Genomic DNA, 22,207 nt, shown 5'->3' with positions numbered 1-22,207 from the left:
TATTAATTAAAAATCAAACTAACGACTTTATATTAAATAAATGTACAACGAATCATGGTTCAAATTTGGTAACCTAGCCACCTAGGCATGCTTGGCTGGCTGTAAGACAGTTCATTCTGACTATTGTAACCGTGATACTCCTGACAAACGTAATGGTAACATATTTTAGTTATAGAGAAACTAATGACTCTATTATATATATATATATATATATATATATATATACAACGAAATTTGGTTCAAATCAGGTAACCCCGACTCGCTAGGTGAGTATCCCGGCTCCTCCTTGTTGTCAGGAAATAAATTGTCGAACCATCACATTTTTTTGCTTTGCTTCTTGGATGGTGATGGTGATGCATGTGTGGTTATGCATGTTAACATATATAAAAAAGAGAAGAGAGAGGGAGTCGGTGGCTCAATAATTCAAATTGGACCAATACGTCGCATATAGCACTATACGTGACGTGTAAGGTATGACTTGACAACCTAGGGCTGACATAATCAGTCTTATGTTTGACTGTCTCCTAATATGCCCCATAAAATGTCATACGCGACGTCTAAAGTACAACATATAAAACAAACTGTACTTTAATACGCTTCGTATAGTGCTATACGCCGCGCATTAAAGTGTGTTTGTGGTTCTCAGCGGGACCCTAGATAAAACTAAAAACGAAAAGTAGATATGATACCCCATTCGATGGTGTTCTAGAGGATTCGGGTACAAAAGACAAATCCAATAATAATCATCTCATCTGACAACCAATCCAACGGTTCCAATCAATCCGAACCTTCAAGATGAGAGTGAGAATGCAGTCGTATATAATATAAACAACTCGGCCTTCACTCGTAACACACTGACCTACCAAACTCTATAAACCTTCATTTTTGTGTTCTGCAACCATACTACCAATATATCTTATCTGGTAAGCTAATTACATTCATCTTTCTTCTGCTTATCAAATTCTTACCTGCTTATAGATAACTTCACATGGGTCTTTTTGAGGATACTATACTTTCCTTACAGAATAGAGTTATCAATTGTTGTTACGGATAACATGATGTTCAGTTTAATATGTAACACTGTTTATATTGACTAGAATGCATTGGGTAGTAATGCTTGTGAATTTGGGGTTTTGTGTTTACTGGTTCTTACAGGCAGACTGACTTCATTGTTTAATTTTCAATTTCACTTGTCATTCATACATACTTGTGTGCTCAAAATAAGGCTGTGAATTTTAAAAGTTTAAAAACATAAGTGCTCAAACAAGTAGAATAATATGTAAATTTAGAATTTTGAAGTATTATGATGTAAATTTTCCGGATTAAGCGGTTTATGTTTGTATCAACCCGCAAATCTGTTCGGGTTCATTCGTGGGACCCAGTTTTTGGGTTCGTGTAAATTCTTTGTGGTGGTTCAGGGTTCGACCACGAACACGGCTTGTTTAGCAGCACTAGTCTAAATTCATGTTCCAAGCACGAACCGGATATGGTTTCTTGCTTTCTCTAGTTTTTACCAAATGCAGACGATTATTGGAATTATTTAAATACTATTTCTGGTTTTTGAGCCTGCTTTAGCACGAATAATATGATGAATATCTATATATATGAAGAATATATTATGTCATAGAGAATTAAAGAGCCTGATGATTATTCTCATTGAACAGATGGCTTCGACTTTTGCTGGTGTTACTGCAGTCGGATCATTGGCTTCTTCAAACAAATTATCATCTTCTGCTTCAATATCTTCTAGCCCATTGGGCCGGAGACCGAATCTTGCTCTCAGACGGGCTCCAAAAACCTCCCAAATCAAAGCAGCTGCAAAAGAATTGTACTTTAACAAAGACGGGTCAGCCATAAAGAAGCTGCAAGTGAGTCAACAATAGTCTGTAATATAGTTATTTTCTTTCGTAATATATGTTCTAACCATTCAATCGTATTTTGCTGTTTCAGATTGGCGTAAACAAACTTGCAGATCTAGTTGGGGTTACTCTCGGTCCCAAGGGCAGAAATGTCGTTTTAGAAAGCAAATATGGTGCTCCCAAGATTGTGAATGATGGTGTTACCGTTGCTAAAGAGGTGATTTTGATGACTAAAAATGCATTCTTTATTAAAAAATTTAAAAATTGTTAATTGGTATTCTTATGGTTGACTTGCAGGTTGACTTGGAAGATCCGGTGGAGAATATTGGGGCAAAACTTGTTAGACAAGCGGCTGCTAAGACCAATGACTTGGCAGGAGATGGGACCACAACATCGGTGGTTCTTGCACAGGGTCTTATTACAGAAGGTGTCAAGGTTGGTTTGTGAATTTATACTTATTCGAGTTTATTCAAGATTGTGACTTTTTGTTGGTTTGTTTGTATCTTTGTGAATAATGAAATTGTTGTTATTAGGTTGTGGCTGCGGGTGCAAATCCTGTTCTTATTACCAGAGGTATTGAGAAGACGACTAAAGCTTTGGTGGCTGAGCTTAAGTTGATCTCAAAAGAGGTAATACTTGTTTTTTCATTTAATAAAAAAGAGTGGAAACAGAAATAATAACACTTGTAAAGTAAAAGAGATGAGAAGAGTACAAGGAAAAGAAAAGAAAATTGAAGAAAGAAAACAGAAATAGAATGGTAAAGAATTGTGAAAATTACACATTTTTTGCTTTAGTTGTCAGGGTAAAATTGTAATTTTGTAAAAATTTAGAATTAGAATTTTTAACACCGGTTAGTTGAAAGGACGTAATGAGTTACAACTTTTTAAATAAAGGATGTTTTTATGGTAATTATCATAGTTTAACTACAACCTGCAAGTTGATATAGACCTAATGGATGAAAAGTGTATTTCACTCTTAACAAAATATTAAATATTAAATTCTTTTATGAAATTGAAGTGTTAAAAAGAAAGAAAAGAAGATATTAAAATAAGAAAAGAAAAATATAGAAAATAATAGAGTTGTGAAATTTACACATTTTGTCCTCCTTTTTGTTATAAGGGCAAAATAGTCATTTTGGAAAAATTAAACATAATTTTTAACACCAGTTAGTGAACGTAAGAAAAGTAAAAAAAAAGTAAGATAAATAAAGAAGGAAAAAACTAGAAATAAAAGAATTGTTTGTCCTTAAGTTATAAGGTCAGAATAGTCATCTTGTAAAAAATTAACAGAACTTCTAACACCAGCGGAATGCACATAATGTGTAAACATTTAAAAAATAAACAATGGTTTCAGAAATTTATTAAGGAACTTGCAAGTTGTTATAAACAATAAACAATTAAGGAAGAAAACTTTTAAGATTTTATATGGACAGTAAATACAGTTTCTTTAATCATGGTTATTTAAATGGTTATTTAAAATTGTTTTGTAGGTGGAAGATAGTGAACTCGTTGACGTTGCGGCAGTTAGTGCCGGTAACAATTATGAAGTTGGAAACATGATAGCCGAAGCCATAAGTAAAGTAGGACGAAAGGGTGTGATAACCCTTGAAGAAGGAAAAAGTGCTGAAAACAGTCTTTATGTTGTTGAAGGCATGCAATTTGAGCGTGGTTACATCTCACCTTACTTTGTAACTGATAGCGAGAAAATGGTTGCCGAATATGAAAACTGCAAGGTAAATGAGCGATTTTTATAACAAAAATTTGATGAATATCGCGTAACTTAAAAAATTATTTGCAGTTATTATTGGTGGACAAGAAAATAACAAATGCAAGAGATCTTATTAGTGTGTTGGAAGATGCTATCAAGAATGGATACCCGATACTCATAATGGCCGAGGATATTGAACAAGAAGCTTTAGCGACACTTGTTGTGAACAAGCTTCGAGGTTCATTAAAGATCGCTGCACTTAAAGCTCCCGGTTTTGGGGAGAGAAAAAGCCAGTATCTTGATGACATTGCTATCTTAACCGGAGGTAGTGTTTTGCTTTCAATTTTTCACAAATATAGTGATTGCTATGTTTTTTGTGACGTCGTGATGGGTCAGGTTCAGGTGACTGGTCAATAATGGTAAAGAATTGTGAAAATTACACATTTTTTGCTGTAGTTGTCAGGGTAAAATTTCCAAACCAAAAACAAAATGTCGGTCCTTTGAGTTTTTGAAAACTGTTCAGTTTCGGTTTTCCTGTATGGGTTCGGTTTTGCCATTTGGGCTTGAAAATTTTGGTCCATAAAAGAAAATTGGCCCAAAGTAATGGAATTGGGCCTAAATATTTCTTAACTAATGATTATTTGATTATATATATATATGGGCTAAAGTATTTGGGTTACACTATTTGTTTAGTTATTAGAAATTGCTTAACATTCAAAATTAGAACTTAACACCTATACATTTGATTTAGTACGGTTTTTATTAGATGCAAAACCGAAACCGAACTACAGAAACGTAATGCTTAACCCATTTGGACCTTGGTTTGTTAAGTTAACAAGTTTGATAATAATTGCTTGTTTGACCCATTGACTAATTTTAGTTGACCCGGATGAACCCATATACAATTTACCTTTGTCCAAATCAACTCATCTTATAAAGAACAGGCTATGAGTTACCACCTATGTTATTAATACAGGAACTGTTATTAGAGACGAGGTGGGGATCACTTTAGACAAAGCTGACAGCTCTGTCTTGGGGCATGCTGCCAAGGTGGTTCTCTCCAAGGATTATACTACAATAGTTGGTGACGGGAGCACTCAAGAAGCGGTTGAAAAACGCGTGGCGCAAATTAGAAACCTTATCGAGGTCAAAACTCATAACCACAACATGTTTTTTTAACTTGCACATGTTTAATTTGTTATTGAATATTTATTGTTTTTTATTTTACTTTAAACAGGTAGCCGAGCAGGATTACGAGAAGGAAAAACTTAACGAGAGAATTGCAAAACTCTCGGGTGGTGTTGCGGTCATTCAAGTTGGAGCACAAACTGAAACCGAGCTGAAGGAGAAGAAACTTAGAGTAGAAGATGCTCTTAATGCTACAAAGGTGAGTTTTACTTCTCATCATATCTAATTATACTTAAATTTGTTTTAGTTGATCTGAATATGTGACCAGTGTACATTGCTATTGGTTTGCAGGCTGCTGTCGATGAAGGTATTGTTGTCGGTGGTGGATGCACTCTGTTGAGGCTTGCATCTAAAGTTGATGCTATTAACGAAACCCTCGATAATGAAGAAGAAAAGGTTTGTATCTTTATTTCTTTTTTTGCTAAATTTTGGATTTCTTTGCAATATATTGATGAAATTGTCAAATTGTAGGTTGGAGCCGATATTGTTAAGAGGGCTTTAAGTTACCCTCTTAAATTGATTGCAAAGAATGCAGGTGTTAATGGAAGTGTTGTTAGTGAAAAGGTTTTGGCCAATGATAACCCTAGATTCGGATACAATGCCGCAACTGATAAATATGAAGATTTAATGACAGCTGGAATCATCGATCCGACTAAGGTGAGTTAATGGTCAACTTGTGTACCAAGATTATTTAGTTATGCATAAAGTTATCATCAACATTTGGATTCATATGTTGGGATGAAATTACAGGTGGTGAGATGCTGCCTGGAGCATGCTTCATCAGTGGCGAAAACATTCTTGATGTCGGATTGCGTTGTCGTAGAGATTAAGGAACCCGAGCCGGTCACTGTTGGAACCCCAATGGACAATTCTGGTACTTAAAATAATTATTGTTGCGAAATGTTTGTGTTGTTTTTCGGTAGGTTTAATTTGCTAATGTTGTATTGATATTGTTTTCTCAGGTTATGGATACTAAGCTAAGAGTCAATTGTGGAGTTAATAAGACTGGATTTTTGGAAATTACATGTAGGTAATCCTGTGGTTTAGATTAGATCTCCAGGGTGCGGCTAAGCATGTATGAATTATGATGATCATTCATGATTTATTTCTATCCCTATGGGATAGAGGTAAGGCTGTCTACATCTTACCCTCCTCAGACCCTACCATAGCATTGCTATTGGTGGGATATACTGAGTACGATGATGATGATGATGATGATTCATGATTTATTTCGAGTATAAATGAAAAAAAGAAAAAGATTTATCTGTGTGATGTCGTGTTTTGTAAATCTTTTTTGTATTTTTGTGGTCGAGATTGTGTTGGAGTACAACCTTTATCTGTCTAATATAGTGTTTTATAAAGCATCTTTAACTTATGCAAGTCAAAGACGTCTAATCTAGACATTTTAAAGTTGTGTAAGTGATTATGGCTCGTTTTAAAATCGTGCGACTACTATGTAGCATATCCATTTAAACAAGTAAATGGGTTGGCAGAGAGCAGCGTTTTAACTAGCCTGGTAAATAACTTGAAATCGAACATTTTTTAGATGTGTTATACACGAGCAAAACTGTTATTTTCATGTTGTGTTTATGTCATGTTTTGGATTTAGTCAATGTCAAAAATTTCTAATTGAACCAAAATAATGGGCATGGTTGAGGTCACAAATGAATTACAGGAAATCTTAACCAATTTGAAGTCATAATTTACACATTAGTATTGATACAAGTGTAATTCCTCCAACATTAAAATCCACACCCGGAACCATCCAAATTTATTATTATTATTATTATTATTATTATTATTATTATTATTATTATTATTATTATTATTATTATGTGTACCAAGTATCATATTCTGAGAAAGTTCTCATCATGAAGATTTACTACAATATACATGCTGAGATTCATCACTCTTGATGTGGACGGAGGCGAACACGAAGGCCTTGTTCGAGAATAGGCATGGGTGTGTATTTGATTTTTTCATTGGGTACCAACAAATCCCATTTGAAATTGGTAACGATGTTATGAAGGAACGTAAGTACTTCCAACCGTGACAATTCTTTCCCCAAACACATCCTAGGACCCCCTCCAAATGGCACAAATGTGAATGGCGGTGCCCCTGAACCTTCAAATCTTGATGGATCAAACCGTGTCGGATCTTTAAAGTTAGCCTCGTCTTTATGTGTCCATGCAGCACTCCAATATAGCTGCAAACAAGTTTAGGGTCTAAGAGTTGCTAGTTTGACAACGGTATCGACATAAGTATAATTAACGAGCAGGGGGTGTTTGGTTCACAGAATTTGTTAGTTAGAATCTAAGTTACATTTTTATGTGTTTAGTTTCCAAATGAATTGGAACTGGAGTTAATTCCATAAAAAATTACTATATTTAAAGGTATTCAGCTACGCCCAGTTGATTTCACTTCTAAATCCGCCACAGTGACTCGCTGAGCCCGAGGAACCAAAGATTTATATTTAGTAGAATAGGCTTTGCGATCCAAAAGGGGATAGCGGCGCAGCTTGTTGCTCGCTTACCCATTATCCAGATGTAGTTTGGTTTGTGTTAAATGTTAATAAAAAGTTTCATTTAAAAAAAATTCTATTCCTTCGAAAATATATATGAAACCAGACACACCCAAAATTTACCTTCCATCCTTTGGGTATGGTATAACCCGCATATTCGATATCCACCAGCGCCTCTTTAAATGCTCCGATGGTGGGCGGATTTAGTCTCATGACTTCAGATACAACATTCCAGGAGCATTTCATTTTCTGCATATCCTCCCATTTAAGCAACTCATCCTTTTCTTTCGCCTTCGAAATCTCCAATTGTTCTACAAACAATTCAGCATTTGTCACCGCGTCAACATATATAAGAACCACAATAACCGAACATAACTGACCTTTCAACACCTTGTCATAAACATCAGGGTGCTCACCGAGTCTCTTCATGAGCAACGTTATAGTAATACTGGATGTGTCAGAACCAGCAACTAGTAGTATCAAGATATTATTTGTAATCTCCACCTCAGTTAAATACCTGCCGTTTTCGTCCGAAGATGTAAGCAAATGTGATAACAAATCTTGTGTAGATGATGCCTTTCCTTCTTCTAGTTCCACTCTTCTTGCCTTGATAATCGTCATGAGTTCGTTCCTAATTGCGGTTGCTGCTTTCTTCGAGCTGTAAAACCGTGTACCAGGGAAGTCTATAGGTATCCCGATGATGCCTTTCAAGAAAATGTTGAACAAGGAACCAAGTTTTGCAATGTGGTTTGGCTCCTCGACGCTCATGAATAAACGACAAGCAACCTCAAAGGCGTATAACTTAATTGTTTGGTGTACTTTCATCTCTTCCTTTCCTTAGGATATAGATAAACAACATAACTTATGAGGATGTTTGTGTGATTTTAGTTTGTACTTGTCAAAGAAAAGGGCATCACAATTTATATATATGGTAGATCTCATATTGCATTAAAAAGGAGTAGTTATATTTCCTCTTTAATGAGAGTAACTAACTAACTATGGCTCTAATGATCAGAAAATATCATGAATGATAGACTTTCTTGCATTAGTAGACATTTTTTTTCAAAACTTTTAAATTGCCAATTTCACTAAAACCACGCAGGGCCGTCTTCGAGAATTGTTAAAAACTTTTGGGCTAAAAGCGAACAAAAAAAATTAGGCCTTAAGTAAAAATAGTATTTGTTGGGTTTAAACAATTTAATTTTTAAATGTGCTTACTTGGTTATAATTTGGATTGTGTGAAACCATTTTTTTTGTATAAAAATACGCTTAAACATGTATCAAGTGAGATTATAGCACACAACCTTGTAGGAGTCACACCTCTTTACCAGTTACCACTAGACTAGTGTAGTGATTGTGTAATTAAGTTTAAACATTAAATATACATATTGTTTTCTTATAAAAAAAAATATAAATTTTAAATATAAAAAAAATATTCGGGCCCACAAGGATATCGGGCCGGCTCTCTCGGCCCTGCAACCATGAGTATTCTTTTGAATTTGTTGGTGTGAAGTTCCTACATCCTAAACAACTACCAAACTTTTTTTTTCATGAATATCTCTGTTAGCTATAAGTCTTTGATTAGCAAATAAATCTCAAAACTTAACTACCTCGCCAGTAAATTTCGATATGGCGACGGGTAACGACGTCCACAGTGGCCGCATAGTGATTAGCGAAAGTATCCGGACTAAGATACGACAACATCATCTTCCTCAACCACTTAGCTTCATCACCATGAGATGTAACCAAAGACTTGCCAAACAGCTTCCTTAACTGATACGGCCACCACACCGCCACCAGCTTATTCTCATTCCCAAACAAGAACTTGTTACCAGTAGGACCACACAACACTGCCACACGGTTACCAAACAAAGACGTCTTGAACACTAGCGGACTCCCATGTTTCTCAACCCGCTCCTGTTCGAATCTCTCTGGAACTCCATCTAACCCCGCACGACGCAGTGACAAAGATTCTCCTAGGATTGGCCATCCGAAGCTTCCAGGTGGAAGGTTGACTTTGTTTCTTCTAGAGTACTTGAGGTTCGTGTAAACAATCCACAGAGTGATGATGACCGCTAGAACTTGAATCATGATTTGTGTGTGAGACTGAATTAATATCAGAAGATGATTCATGGACAAGTTATATTAAGTCTTAATATATATGTGATGAAAAACTTAATAATCAACAAAATATTGATATATTAATTAGAGTCTTCATAGTGGCAAGACTCGATGATACTCGTTCTAGCCGCCATGTTAGAATTTGGTTTTAAAATATCATATCATTATATATAATAATAATAATCAAACAATGCGTTAAGTATGAAGAATCAACTTTATTAAGAGTTAAGTATAAAAATATATAGTCCATGCTGTTTGGAAGGAAGATCTTTCGTTAGGCTGTTTCATTTTTCATCATAACTTAGTCCCCAAAGCTAGGGTTTTAGTTTACATCCCCTTGTAATCCCGTTCTTAAATCATCAACCGAATACATGGCTAGTCATTTCAGAACTTAAGCCTATTTTGAGATAACATAATGTTCATATGTACTTAATTAACTTTGTATTTATTTTTTATGATTATGTCTGATGTTTGAGATTAAGAATGGAAATTTGTATATTTGAATAAGTATATGTTGATTTGTTAATGAAACTAATAAACGAAGGTTCACTTCCTTAACAAAGGGATGTGACTGAAATCTAATCCGAAACACATGATCAAAGCCTTTTAGATGGATGATTAATTATCATACACATGAATAGAATCTTATAAAACACAAAGTGGATGATTTATCCTGTTTCAAGAATATAAAAAAACATATACCATATTTGAAATTTATATCAGAACATATCAAGTGAATAATGGATTGTTCAGGCAAATTGGACCAGCATACTCAAAACTAATGGATTGTTCACAAATTAATATAAACGAACCACTTCAATTCACACACTTGTTTCTTCTTCTCATTGACGTGTTCGTTTTTAATTACCTAATAAGAACTTGTACGGATCGAAAACAAGCTGCTTCGATACATTAGGATATCTGATGTGTGTCGTTCCCCCCTACCAACTGCTCGTAAATCACCAGTTTTGAGGGTATAAACCATCAACCGTATCCCACCTCCAATGGCCAACAATATGTCACCTTCTTTGTTCCAACAACCCAAAACCTCCACATAAGTATAATAAGAACATCCCGATGGATTTACATCAAAATGACAGTGCAATACCCATTCTTCCTGCTTCAACATCCACAAGTCCACGCGACCGCTTGATTCATAATACGCATATCCAAGTTCACCATTCAAATCCACCAACTTATCGCTAAACCAACCGCCTCCTTCAACTTTTGGGAGCGTCTATTAAACCGAACTCCTCCATCTTCACATCAAACCACACCACTTTTTTTCCTTCCTCGGGTGACACCCAAACAGAAAGAACCTGCCAATGCAAACGTCCATGCGCAAATACACCCTCACCATATACCGGATAAGCAGGGACTTGCGCGATCTCTCGCCATGAGCTCGTCCTTGAGTCATGAACCACAGTGCATAGTTGTTCCCGTGCCAAATTTACATCTAGTGGATGATCATGTAATCTTCCTTTAAGAATAATGCACACCGTCTTTAAAGTGTTGATGGAATCATCAAAACCAATCCCTGTGCCCCTTAGCGGATAGAACCAGTTACCAAAATCATAATTAACAGTGACGGGTGGGAGATTGTAACGCCGTTTAGTAAGAGGGTTAATAAGTGCAAGTGACAGGTGATTTTCATCATATCGAACCAGGATTAGCCCGTTGCATGAACCTAGAACCAGCGTTTCTGCATTCCGATCCGTATAACAAAACTGCAAAACGGGTTCCTTTCTAAACTTCACAGTTGAAGTACCTAATTGCTTAGCACGCAAAAAACTTATTTTGCAATATTCCTTTTCTTCCTTGTTGGGATGAACATGTGAATGCTGTTGGAACATGATGGGCGTCGGTTCTTCTTCGACATGAATGGTTTCGAGGTACGGGTCGTTGATGTATTCGAGCCATGATTTGCTTATACACCGGAAACGAGCCAAAGATTTGATCGGTAATCTTGACAAGATTTGGTATATAGTATCTGGAGGAAACTGATCCGCCATTGGTTTCTAGGTAATTGCAGGTTATAGTAGAATGTGGATTTGAAGGTAGGGTTTAGTGATCGATCGATGATATTTATAGATTAATTCATTCGTTCATATTACGTAACAAGGAAGTTATGTATAGACGATAAATATATATTACCAATTTACCATCAATAAAAGATTTGCCATAATAATAATAATAATAAATGTAAAGCAGCATGTTTGAATTCGAAAAATATTATTTTTTACTAAAATAAATAGTTAAGCCGTTTCTGGCTTTTTAGGATGAATATATTTACATAATAATATTATGAGATTTTATTAATTAAATAAGGTTTGAATCAAATACAAATGATAGTAATATGCTAATGATAAAAATCAATTAGAGTAGTAATTATATATACTTGTAGAGTACTTTATTCTACGTGTATATATAATTGCTTTACTTGATTCTCACAATTATCACGTTAATTACAAGTGTACGTTAACTTTCCCCTAATTAAATAAGTCCGCAAACTTTTATTATTATGGATGATAAAATTACTCCTAATTCACTTTGGATTCATTTAAACAGTCTTACTCGTGCAAAACATGCATAAGAGATAAACTAGTATGCGTGACCGCGCGTTGAGGTGGGGACACAACACAGATTCGATCGGTATGAGCTCGGTTTGGGGCGGAGATCCTACAGGAATTTGATGGCTCCGGTACAGTTCGTGACTGTATCATAGTTTGCTATAAGTCAATGCAAAAGACCTTAGTAGAGGTTGAGTAAAAACAAAGCAAATGAGACAAGGTGAGTGAGAAGTGTTTTGAGATTCACGTTTACTCCAATCGGTAAACCAAGATACAAAAACGTCAGTTTACATCCTTTTCAATTTAACGCTCGAGCTTTACATATATTTCAGCTCTACATCATACAGGCTATTGTTGTTGATTGCAAATGATATGACTAAGTGTAATGAAGGGCATTCATTAACTTTTACTTAAAAACACTTACGCTCTGTTTCCGAGTCCAATTTAAAGAAGGAAAGATAAGGAAATGAATGGAAAGAAAAGGGGCTTGTAGGGGTGTTCTTCGGTTTTGTTTTTTGGGTTTCGGGTTTTTCGGGTCGAGTTTTTCGGGTTTCAAAGTTTTAAATCTTGACCCGAAACCCAACCCGAATCTCTAACGGGTTTTTCGGGTTCGGGTTTTTTCGGGTTGGGTTAATCGGGTTTCGATTATCCTAGAAAACAACACAAAAACAAACAAATTTAAAAAACTACAATGCTAAAATTAAAATAACATATTATTCTTTGCTCGTAAGTAAATAATCAAATAATAAACCAACATAACGTGATAAAACAATCCAAAAGAAGAGTACTAACTCAAACCATAATCGTCTTCAATCGGGTGTGATTTGGTTGTTTGATTGCGGTTGCTATAAGTAATAAACGGAAAACATAAATAGCAATAAACAATTTATCTATATTAGTTGTAATGACAACAATCGATTAGGACCAGATTCTGATAACGTTAGTGACTAAGACTAAGCCTATTATACCTAAAAATATATTTAATTTTAAAACCAAAAGTTTATTCGGGTTGACCCAAAACTTATAAATCAAACCCTAGAACCAACCCGAATTACTTCGGTTCAGATTCGGGTTAGTCTTTTCTCGGGTTTGGGTTTTTTGGGTCGCGTTAGTTCGGGTAAGTGTTTTCTCGGGTTGGGTTTCGGGTAAAAGTGACAGCCCTAGAGGCTTATGTTCCCGAGTTTCATTTAAGGAATGAAAGAATAAACAGTGTGTTCCTGAGTTTCATTTAAAGGAAGAAAAGAAAGGAAAGAAAAATGGAGGCTTTTGTAGTGCAAATTCGGTCTTTCCATTTTGGAGGGAATTGGGTGGAAGGAAAGGAAGAAAAGGAAAATGAAAAGAAAGGAAATGTTTCCCTTTCCTTTCCTTTGTTAAGTGAGCTCAGGAACACAACGCTAATGGTTATTTAACTGAAAACACAATCATTATTTACTTTATATTTTTAATTATAAAAATAACAATGAGGTATTATGATTGGTTAGCTTTCTAGATGGTCTATTTTGAACATCTAAGTCAAAGTTTTGTCCAAGACAATCCAATATTCCTAAAATGTTTATCTAATTTACAATCGCTTCCTCCCTTTTACTCTTGTTGGACGCTAGTATTGTAAACCAATAGTGTATTTACATGTGACGCAAATACCGGCAGCCGAAGAAAAATATACCCTTTTAGGGCGGAGGCTATGGTATTATGTGTAGATGCCCCGTTGTCTGACAGCCTTGTCCCCGTCGGGCGCCTGTATTCCACAAAGCATCAAATTTGTGTGTTCCGATTCGACAATCCAATAGTTGAAAATGGGAGATATCAAACGAAGAAGACGACGACGATCCAACAATATGACGAAAACTCGCGACCAAACAAGGTTACCAGAATCTCACCGAAAACGGTGTTCCACCACCAACCGCCAATATGAAGTGTTAGCTCGTTGAATACCACTGTAACAGTCGTTAGTGGGGCCCAAAACCACCACCATTCACTACTACATAAATAGGCATTTGCAACGACCAAATCCGTAACTAATCTGTAGCAAAACAGATGTTTGCTACGGATTAGCTACGGATTTGGTCCGTAGTTACAAGTCTTGTAGCTAACTTTTTTGCTACGGGTTTTTGCTACGGATTCAAAATTTTGCTACAATCTTAGCTACGAAAAGAGACGTCGTTATTTTAGTTACATTAGTTACGGATTTTGCTACAAAAATGTTTGCTACGGATTTTTAGCTATGAATCGTTAGCAACAGAATTTTGCTATGTTTTTTTAGCTACAGATTTTTGCTACGATTTTTAGCCACGGAGTTTGCTACCGAGTTTTGGCTACAACTTTAGCTACAATTTCATACAATGCTTTTGCTACGGTATTTGCTATGTTTTTACTATCTAGTTTGCTATGAAAATTAGCTACATAATTTGTATAAATTTTGCTACGAATTTAGCTACAAAAATTCGCTTGATTTCAATACATATTATGTAACCTTTTTGCTATAGATTTGTACAGAATTTTTCGACATTTTTCTGTTTTTTATATTTTTTCTCCACTTTTTTCATGTCAACATTCAACTTAAAGTTTATAAAATATAATACAAAAGATAAATATCCAAACCAAATAGCATAAATATCCAAATGAATGCAAAGAAATGTCTAAATCATCCAAAAACTAATACAATAAAAACTGAAATTTCATATACCAACATAAGGCCATATATCTTAACTTGGTGGAAAGTTTTGTAGCTGGTTTCGTGACAATTGAAGTTTCTCATTCATTTCGGCTTAGAATCTCACATTTTCTTTAATTGTCCCTAACATAGCATGTTTCTCTACTTTTTCATGATCCAAGTCAGCTTTTTTCCCATTCCAGCTAAGCTATTTTTTTCCTCCAACCGTTACACCTATAATATATTAAACTCGTACATCATCTTTGATAACACATCAATGTTCTATAGGAAAAAAAAGGAAAATCTCTTTTACATAAAAAATTACAAGTTTGTAAATGTGTGTATCCAATTTGTATGTTAACCTTTTTATTTTGTATTAAACCCGATATAAATCATATATAATGTATATTCTACGGTTTGTATGATAGACACCATGAAAAAGAATTCAAATCACAACTAAAAAAGTATCAAAAACAACTAAATTACTAGACTTAAAATCATACCTGACAAAGCATATTTACTATCTAATGCCCATGATGAAAACATATTTCCTCAAGCCACACTCTTTGATTTACATAGTAATAAACTCAATTATAAAAGCTAAAATACATAAAAATCATAAACTACATAATATAAAATACTAAAAAATATAAATATATATCATTCCTACGGTCCAGTCCGGTTTAATAAGGCCGATTTTTGGTATAAATCACAAACCAAAACATTAGCTACAGTCTAAAATTTTTTAACTGAACTGACCAAAAGTAAAGAAAGAAACCCAACATGAAACCAAAGAGATAGGACGAGTTCATGGTATTAAACTAAACCATGGTACCCCTAATTTCCACCACAAGTCACTAATATGCCCCAAATTCTACACAACAAATACTTGCCTCATGTTCAAAAAGGTAGAGTTTTTAAGAAGCATACGCCAAAAATAAACAAAATTCACTACAAAAAATGAAGCTTGCAAACCTGAATTGGATGTCACTGGGGGCAAGTCTGGGGTATTATTTTTTTGATCTGAAGTGGAACCATGAGCTAGTAAAATATTTTCAAGTCCTAAGATTCACAAAGTAAAATAATGTATAGGTGATAAGTGTTAAATTTTCCTTTCATTTATAATCAAATCAAATGTACTTAAGAAAATCACATGTAAAATGTTTTACCTCAGCATCATCGCATAAGAAGATCTAAATAAAAACATTCTCCTTTCTGCGGATATTGAACACTTTACTATGAAAATAATACATTTTCAAATAATAAGATTAGTAAAGATTTGTATCCGAATTCCAAAATAAAGAATACCAGATAAAACCAAAGAGGCCAGTAATCTACATCATGAAATCTTGGTTGAAGCATTTCATCGAGCACTTGATGTGCATCTCCAATACCACTGAACAAAATACATTGCTTTTAATCTAATTTGTGTACAAAAGTAATTCTAGATAACATATTGTTGGGTAACCAATCTGTAAGAGCGTAAACGCTAGAAGATTACCTGTATCGCAATTTAACAATCGGAAGTGGCGGCTGCCTATGGTGTAACAGTAGAGATGTGCAATGGTTTGGGTCGATTTGAGAGCCCTGTACTGTACGGTTGATGTGCGATGGAGTGGGTTGATTTAAAGCGCCTCAGCCGAAATTTTGATGCTGATAATTTTGAATGATAGTGGGTTATAATTAACTTATATAAAGAGCCACGGTTGGATAATAGTGGGTTATAATTAGGTCGTATAAGGATTTAAATGTAAGATTGAATTATAATGAGTAATGTTGAGTTCTATAGGTTCAACATGGTCTTAACGAATATCATGGTCGTTAGACGCATTATAACTCTTTATGGGCGATGATGTACTTCAATAGGTCATCAAGACTAATACGTATCTTAATGTTTAATATAGGTTATTAAGACTCAAAACTTTTAACGGGTGATGATGGGTTTTTTATGTCTTAGGGGTAAGCTTGGGTTGTAATGGTCTAATGATATGGTTATAAAGATGAAAGATAGAGATGTTGAATCATTTGAAAAGAAACAATCTGAAATTCAAATGAAAACAACAATACTACTGACTTGAATTCTAACTTGATTTCACAACATACATTTTGTCTTAACAAATAAGCGCCATGAAATTCAAGTATCAGCAAAAGTAAGATCACAATTTCTTATATACAATGTCATGAGCCTAAGCTTCTATAATAATTACGGGTCTAGTTCGATTATTGGAGACTTCGTGAAGACTTTTACTAACTTTTTAGTTATTTTTTAAATATATAATTGTTATATTGATTTTATTATGGAATTACTATATTAGTTTTTTACATATTGTTTCTTAATTTTGCTATGGATCTTGCTATAAGTTTTATTTTAACTGTTTTTAACTATTTGATTCCACAATTTAGTTATGGATGTTGCTACAGATTCACAAAATTAGTTTAAACTTTTTTTTCTTGATTTTGCTACGAATTTTGCAACGAATTTTATTTAAATACATTTCCAGTATTTTTATATTTTAAGTTTGCTATGAATTTTACTAAAAAAAATTAATGAACCTTTAAATATTTGTATTCATGATTTTGCTATGTAATTTGCTACCAGCTTTATGAAGTCATTTTTATTATACTTATTATTTTCAAGTTTGCTACGGATTTTGCTATGGAATATTTTTTGCAACGTAATATACATAGCTAAATCGTAGCAAAATCTGTCCCTAGCTAATTCGTAGCTACTTCGTAGCAAAATTTGCGACGGATTTATTCCGTAGCAAAAATTATGTGGCAAATACCTATTTATATAGTAGTGATTGTTGGGACGACTTCGTTTCACTGCCGGACAACCGGTTGTCGCCTTCTTGGATCCTCTATTCTTTTTACATGGTGGTCTTTACAGAGAGAGAAAGAAAATGAAAGGGTAGTGAAAACAATAATTGAGGTGGGTTTGTTCACTTATCGTAAGATTAGGTAGCAAGAATATTGTCATGTGTAATGTTTTTAGTGGGTTGTACAAATGAAAATAAACAAGAATCCTAATGTATTAACCTTGGACATTTAGGGAACTAAAAACATTTTTAGACAAAACTTTGACAAATGAAAATAGATATTTAGGTAATTTTCCCATAGTTATAACTTTAGTTTAGTTATGATATGGCATGAAGTGACGTTCCGCCACATCTCTTCATTCTTGGTCCAATTGTTATTAAATAGAACTTTGTTTGAATAAAATTCTAAGCCATAGTCCGTATCTGTTTTATAAAATGTATGAAACTAAATAATTATTTACATGATATTAGCATTTTCTTCGAATTATGTCGTCTTCTTTTATATATATATATATATATATATATATATATATATATATATATATATATATATATATATTTATAGCATGATGTGATGCACTAAAGATAATGTAAACAACAATAATTTTTTATTGAAATGATTAATATTATAATGTAAGTTAAAACAGATAAAGTAGTATTTTTTTTTTCCTTTTTAAGACTTACCGTACCATGGTACATCAATATAATCAGTTACATAATTTGTTATAATCAGTTACATAATTTGTAATCGTCCTGGGGATCCATTACGATGTACCTCCACATTTTTATGCCAAGATTAATCAAACATGATGAGGATGGAGACGAATCGGAAGCCCTTTTACGGGTGTAGCCATGGGATCATATTCGATTTTCTCATCAGGTATCAACAAGTCCCATTTGAAATTGGTGACAATGTTGTGAAGGAACGCAAGTATTTCCAATCGGGAAAACTCTTTACCTAAACACATCCTAGGGCCCCCTCCGAACGGCACATATGTGAATGGAGTTGGCCCTGCGCCTTCAAATCTTGACGGATCAAATCGTGTCACATCCTCAAAGTTAGACTCGTCCTTGTGTGTTGATGCAGCACTCCAGTAGATCTAATTAATGTGGCAACATGAATTCATGTATTATATTTTTATTTGAGGCATGTATTATTTACTAAAATAAATGTATAAAATTTGTTACCTTCCATCCTTTGGGGATGGTATAACCTGCATACTCGATATCCACCAGAGCTTCTCTAAAGGCTCCAGTGGTGGGCGGATTTAATCGCATGACTTCAGATACAACATTCCAAGAATATCTCATCCGTTGTATGTCATCCCATTTTAGCAATTCTCCAACTTCTTTCGCCTTGGAAATCTCTAACTGCTCTGAAAAATAGTGGCATTTGTCGTTAAAAGTCGATCTAAAAACACTCCCTTTGAAGTATCATGGATTAGAGGACATAACTAACCTTTCAGCACTTTCTCATAAACATCAGGGTGTTCACCGAGACTCTTGATGAGCAAGGTGATAGTAACTGTGGAGGTGTCATGACCAGCAAAGAGTAGTAACAATATGTTGTTTGCGATATCTTTTTCGGTTAAATACCTGCCATTTTCGTCTGAAGACGTAAGCAAATGTGACAAGAGGTCTTGTGAAGATGATGTCTTTCCTTCTTTTAGTTCCACTCTTCTTTCTTTGATGATAATCATGAGTTCCTTCCTAATGGCCGCGGCTGCTTTATTTGCGCTATAAAACCGTGTCCCTGGGAGGTTTATTGGTAGCTCGAGGATACCTTTCATGAAAATGTTAAATAAGGATCCAAGTTTTTCAATGTGGCTTGGTTCCTCCAGGCTCATGAATAAACGGCAAGCAAGCTCGAAAGCGTATAGCTTAACGGTTTGAAATACCTTCACCTCTTTCTTGCCTTCATACATAACATTGAAAAACAACACTACTATTAACCTTTGGGGACAATTTGTGTGATTTCATTGTGGAAATTCTGAAATGAGGCAAATTGCCATAAAACAGAGATTAATTTCAAGTATACACAAATTTTCTGATATGAGTTTTCTCTGTGTTACCACTTATCATCTCTTCTATGGTTATGCTTAGAGAAATCACTAGTTTCCCTCAATGAACACCACTCAAAAGCAATCCGAGGTAAAAGTCTCTCAGAACACTTGGTGTAAGTAAAAGTTTTGGGGTTTCAAACGACCATGATATAGATTAAACGATTGTGTTTGACCAAAAAGTTTTAAAGTTTGACCGTCTATGGTTAGAACATTCGTTCAGATATTGGCTGAACAGCAGACCAATAAGTTTTAAGGGTTGACCCCTATGGTCAGCACAATTGCCCATATATTGTTCAAATGGTCGTTTTAACAAATTATTTTCAAGTTCTGACTTTTTTTTGTCAAAAAGGTCGTCCGAGTGCTTTGTGAAAGGCTGTTATATGCGGTGAAATAAAATGGGGGTAGTTTAGCTAAAACAAAATACAAAGAAATAAAATGATCAACATATATAGATCTGTATTGACTTATATCCGCAAAGAGTGGATACGAACGTGGATAATAGATCTCCAAAGTTACATTCTATTGGATAACAGTTCTTTTTAGTTGTAGGTGGCATAGTAAAATCATAAGTGTTAATTTATTTATAGATGTAATGAACTCAAAATGATAAATTCAACATAACATATTCTTAATATTTGTTAAAGTATTTAAGAATATGTTAGTTTGCCGTTAAAGAAACTCTGATTACCTCGCCAATGAAGGTCGATATGGCGACGGGTGACGACGTCCATGGTGGACGCATAGTGTGTGGCGAAAGCATCAGGACCAAGATACGATAACAGCATCTTCCTCATCCACTTAGCTTCATCGCCACGAGTTGTAATCAAGGACCTGCCAAAAAGCTTGCTCACGGGCAACGGCCACCACACGGCCACCAGCTTGTTCTCGTTCCCAAACAGGAACTTGTTACCCGCAGGACCACACAACACGGCCATGTGTTCGCCTAGTAACGACGTCTTGAACACTAGAGGGCTGCCGTGTTTATCAACACGTTCTTGAATGAATCTTTCTGGAACTCCGTCCCAGTATGCGCGTAGCAGCGCGAGAGTTTCTCCGAGTAACGGCCATCCGAAGCTTCCCGGTGGAAGATTGATTTTGCTTTTGTGATATTTTTGGTGAATATTCAAGAAAAGGTATACAACGATGATTAGGAGAACCGGTAATAGAATTTGGATCATTATTTGTGTCGGTAAAGATGTGGACAAGTGAAAGTGCTCGTCTATATACTTATTATATACATGATCACACACGTTACACAATGGAAGCGAAGTCCTAAACGCATTGTAGTTGAATAAAACATTTTATAATATTTGTTACATAAAATATTCATTAATTTACATATATAAAAATGTAACTCTTGACAGTATAGTCAATTTTGGCCGCATGAGATCATGAGAGTATATATTAAAAACTGAAGGCGATGTGCCAATCTTTATAAAACCTAACCGGATCAGCTAGTTGTGACGGTCCAGCCAAAATCGCAGTCTGGTTAGGTCGGTTAAAAGTAGGATCGTTAGCTGCGGTTGGAAAAACATGTTGGATCGAGTAGAGGTCGTCGGGAGCGGAAGTTGGAGTCTATTAATGAGTAATTCAAGTTAGAAGGGTTGATTGATGTCACACCCCAACCTACGGCGGAAATGCCGGGGCGCGAACTGATTGTCACAGCTCTCAAGGTTACTATCATGCACAATATAAGTTTCAATATCTAATTAATAATTTCAAATAAAACAAATATTCATGTACAACAAATTTATAAATAAACAATACATTAAACATCCAAAATTAAGTTAATGTATCTTTTCTCTAACATGCATCCTAAGTTGCTTCAAACAATCTTGATAATTCACTTCACACGATAACCTGCATATGCGTTGAAAATAATATAGTTTGTCAACACAAGGTTGAGTGAGCAACACACCAGTTTAAATGTACATATAGTATATAACAAAAATATGTAGTTGTAACAAATCATATGAGAATAACAAATTAACCAAATGAGTAAGTATAACTGAGATGTCGAGAAGCACAAAGGCTATAACGACTGGCGTATGATCATACCAGACTGAGATTATGTTGGACCTCTCCGAATGCGAAAGCATACAAAGCAAATAAGCACATAAACAAGTAAGATATAAGTTGTTAACATATAAGACAAAGTTGCAGTTTTAAGTATAAGTATATAATGAGAAATATATTTACGCATATGTCCCCAAAACGTGGAAAAATAGTAAAAAGAGGGGAATGTGGTACTCACCTCGATAGACGAACAAAGATGATTCGAGAAATTAAGAATGCGGGAAATCACACGAGAACGTTAAGCCTAATGAGGAACAAAGAGAAAACGAATACGCTAAGTAAAGTACAAGATTGATTACGACAACTCGATAACCATTAATAATATTATAATAATATGATATTATACATAAAGATTTATAAAATTATTAGTTAAATTAATAAAATATATCTTGGGAAATATTACTTTTAAGTTTTATAAATATAAATATAAATAGTTACTTGGTTTTTATATATATCCAAATATTCGTTTTTAAGTTATCATATATAAATATTCGTATATACACGAACGAAAACGTGAATTAAACGAGTATTATAAAGTCGTTTTTTTAATTAAAAAATGGTTTTAAGTAATTATTATTATTATTATTATCATATAGTTATTTAGTATTTAAAAAGAAAATATCCTAAATTAAT

At 34.5% G+C, this 22,207-nt stretch overlaps 4 protein-coding genes across 5 annotated transcripts; 1 reads left to right on the top strand and 3 right to left on the bottom strand.

Moving 5' to 3' along the window:
* The first annotated feature begins 853 nt into the window (after positions 1 to 853).
* On the top strand, positions 854 to 5,857 carry LOC143532906 (ruBisCO large subunit-binding protein subunit beta, chloroplastic-like). Its single transcript, XM_077027814.1, has 13 exons — positions 854 to 923; positions 1,665 to 1,868; positions 1,951 to 2,076; positions 2,157 to 2,294; positions 2,393 to 2,488; positions 3,349 to 3,591; positions 3,657 to 3,891; positions 4,543 to 4,712; positions 4,804 to 4,953; positions 5,046 to 5,150; positions 5,226 to 5,411; positions 5,505 to 5,628; positions 5,717 to 5,857. Exons 2-13 carry the CDS (start codon positions 1,665 to 1,667, stop codon positions 5,728 to 5,730), a joined length of 1,791 nt encoding a protein of 596 aa, XP_076883929.1. The 5' UTR covers positions 854 to 923; the 3' UTR covers positions 5,731 to 5,857.
* A 746-nt stretch (positions 5,858 to 6,603) lies between these two features.
* LOC143532519 (beta-amyrin 28-monooxygenase-like) lies at positions 6,604 to 9,542 on the bottom strand. 2 transcript variants are annotated; one of them, XM_077027562.1, is made up of 4 exons: positions 8,886 to 9,539; positions 7,656 to 8,111; positions 7,399 to 7,586; positions 6,604 to 6,960 (listed from the first exon to the last, which is right to left on the bottom strand). In XM_077027562.1, exons 1-4 carry the CDS (start codon positions 9,406 to 9,408, stop codon positions 6,661 to 6,663), a joined length of 1,467 nt encoding a protein of 488 aa, XP_076883677.1. In that variant the 5' UTR covers positions 9,409 to 9,539; the 3' UTR covers positions 6,604 to 6,660. The 2 variants fall into 2 exon arrangements, with proteins under 2 accessions (XP_076883677.1, XP_076883673.1); XM_077027558.1 differs by having other exon boundaries at positions 7,399 to 8,111; positions 8,886 to 9,542.
* A 1,074-nt stretch (positions 9,543 to 10,616) lies between these two features.
* Positions 10,617 to 11,408, bottom strand: LOC143532081 (putative F-box protein At4g38870). Its single transcript, XM_077027234.1, has one exon. It carries the CDS (start codon positions 11,406 to 11,408, stop codon positions 10,617 to 10,619), a length of 792 nt encoding a protein of 263 aa, XP_076883349.1.
* A 6,763-nt stretch (positions 11,409 to 18,171) lies between these two features.
* LOC143532509 (beta-amyrin 28-monooxygenase-like) lies at positions 18,172 to 20,925 on the bottom strand. The gene is made up of 4 exons (XM_077027548.1): positions 20,187 to 20,925; positions 18,895 to 19,350; positions 18,624 to 18,811; positions 18,172 to 18,535 (listed from the first exon to the last, which is right to left on the bottom strand). Exons 1-4 carry the CDS (start codon positions 20,674 to 20,676, stop codon positions 18,236 to 18,238), a joined length of 1,434 nt encoding a protein of 477 aa, XP_076883663.1. The 5' UTR covers positions 20,677 to 20,925; the 3' UTR covers positions 18,172 to 18,235.
* Positions 20,926 to 22,207: the final 1,282 nt, after the last annotated feature.

Source organism: Bidens hawaiensis, unplaced genomic scaffold (genome assembly GCF_021521415.1).
Source record: "Bidens hawaiensis isolate Kalapana, Puna unplaced genomic scaffold, B.hawaiensis_p1.1 tig00000702_1, whole genome shotgun sequence".
Classification (NCBI taxonomy): domain Eukaryota; kingdom Viridiplantae; phylum Streptophyta; class Magnoliopsida; order Asterales; family Asteraceae; genus Bidens; species Bidens hawaiensis.
Note: the sequence above shows the minus strand (reverse complement) of the source record. Positions and strands in the feature narration are given on the sequence as shown.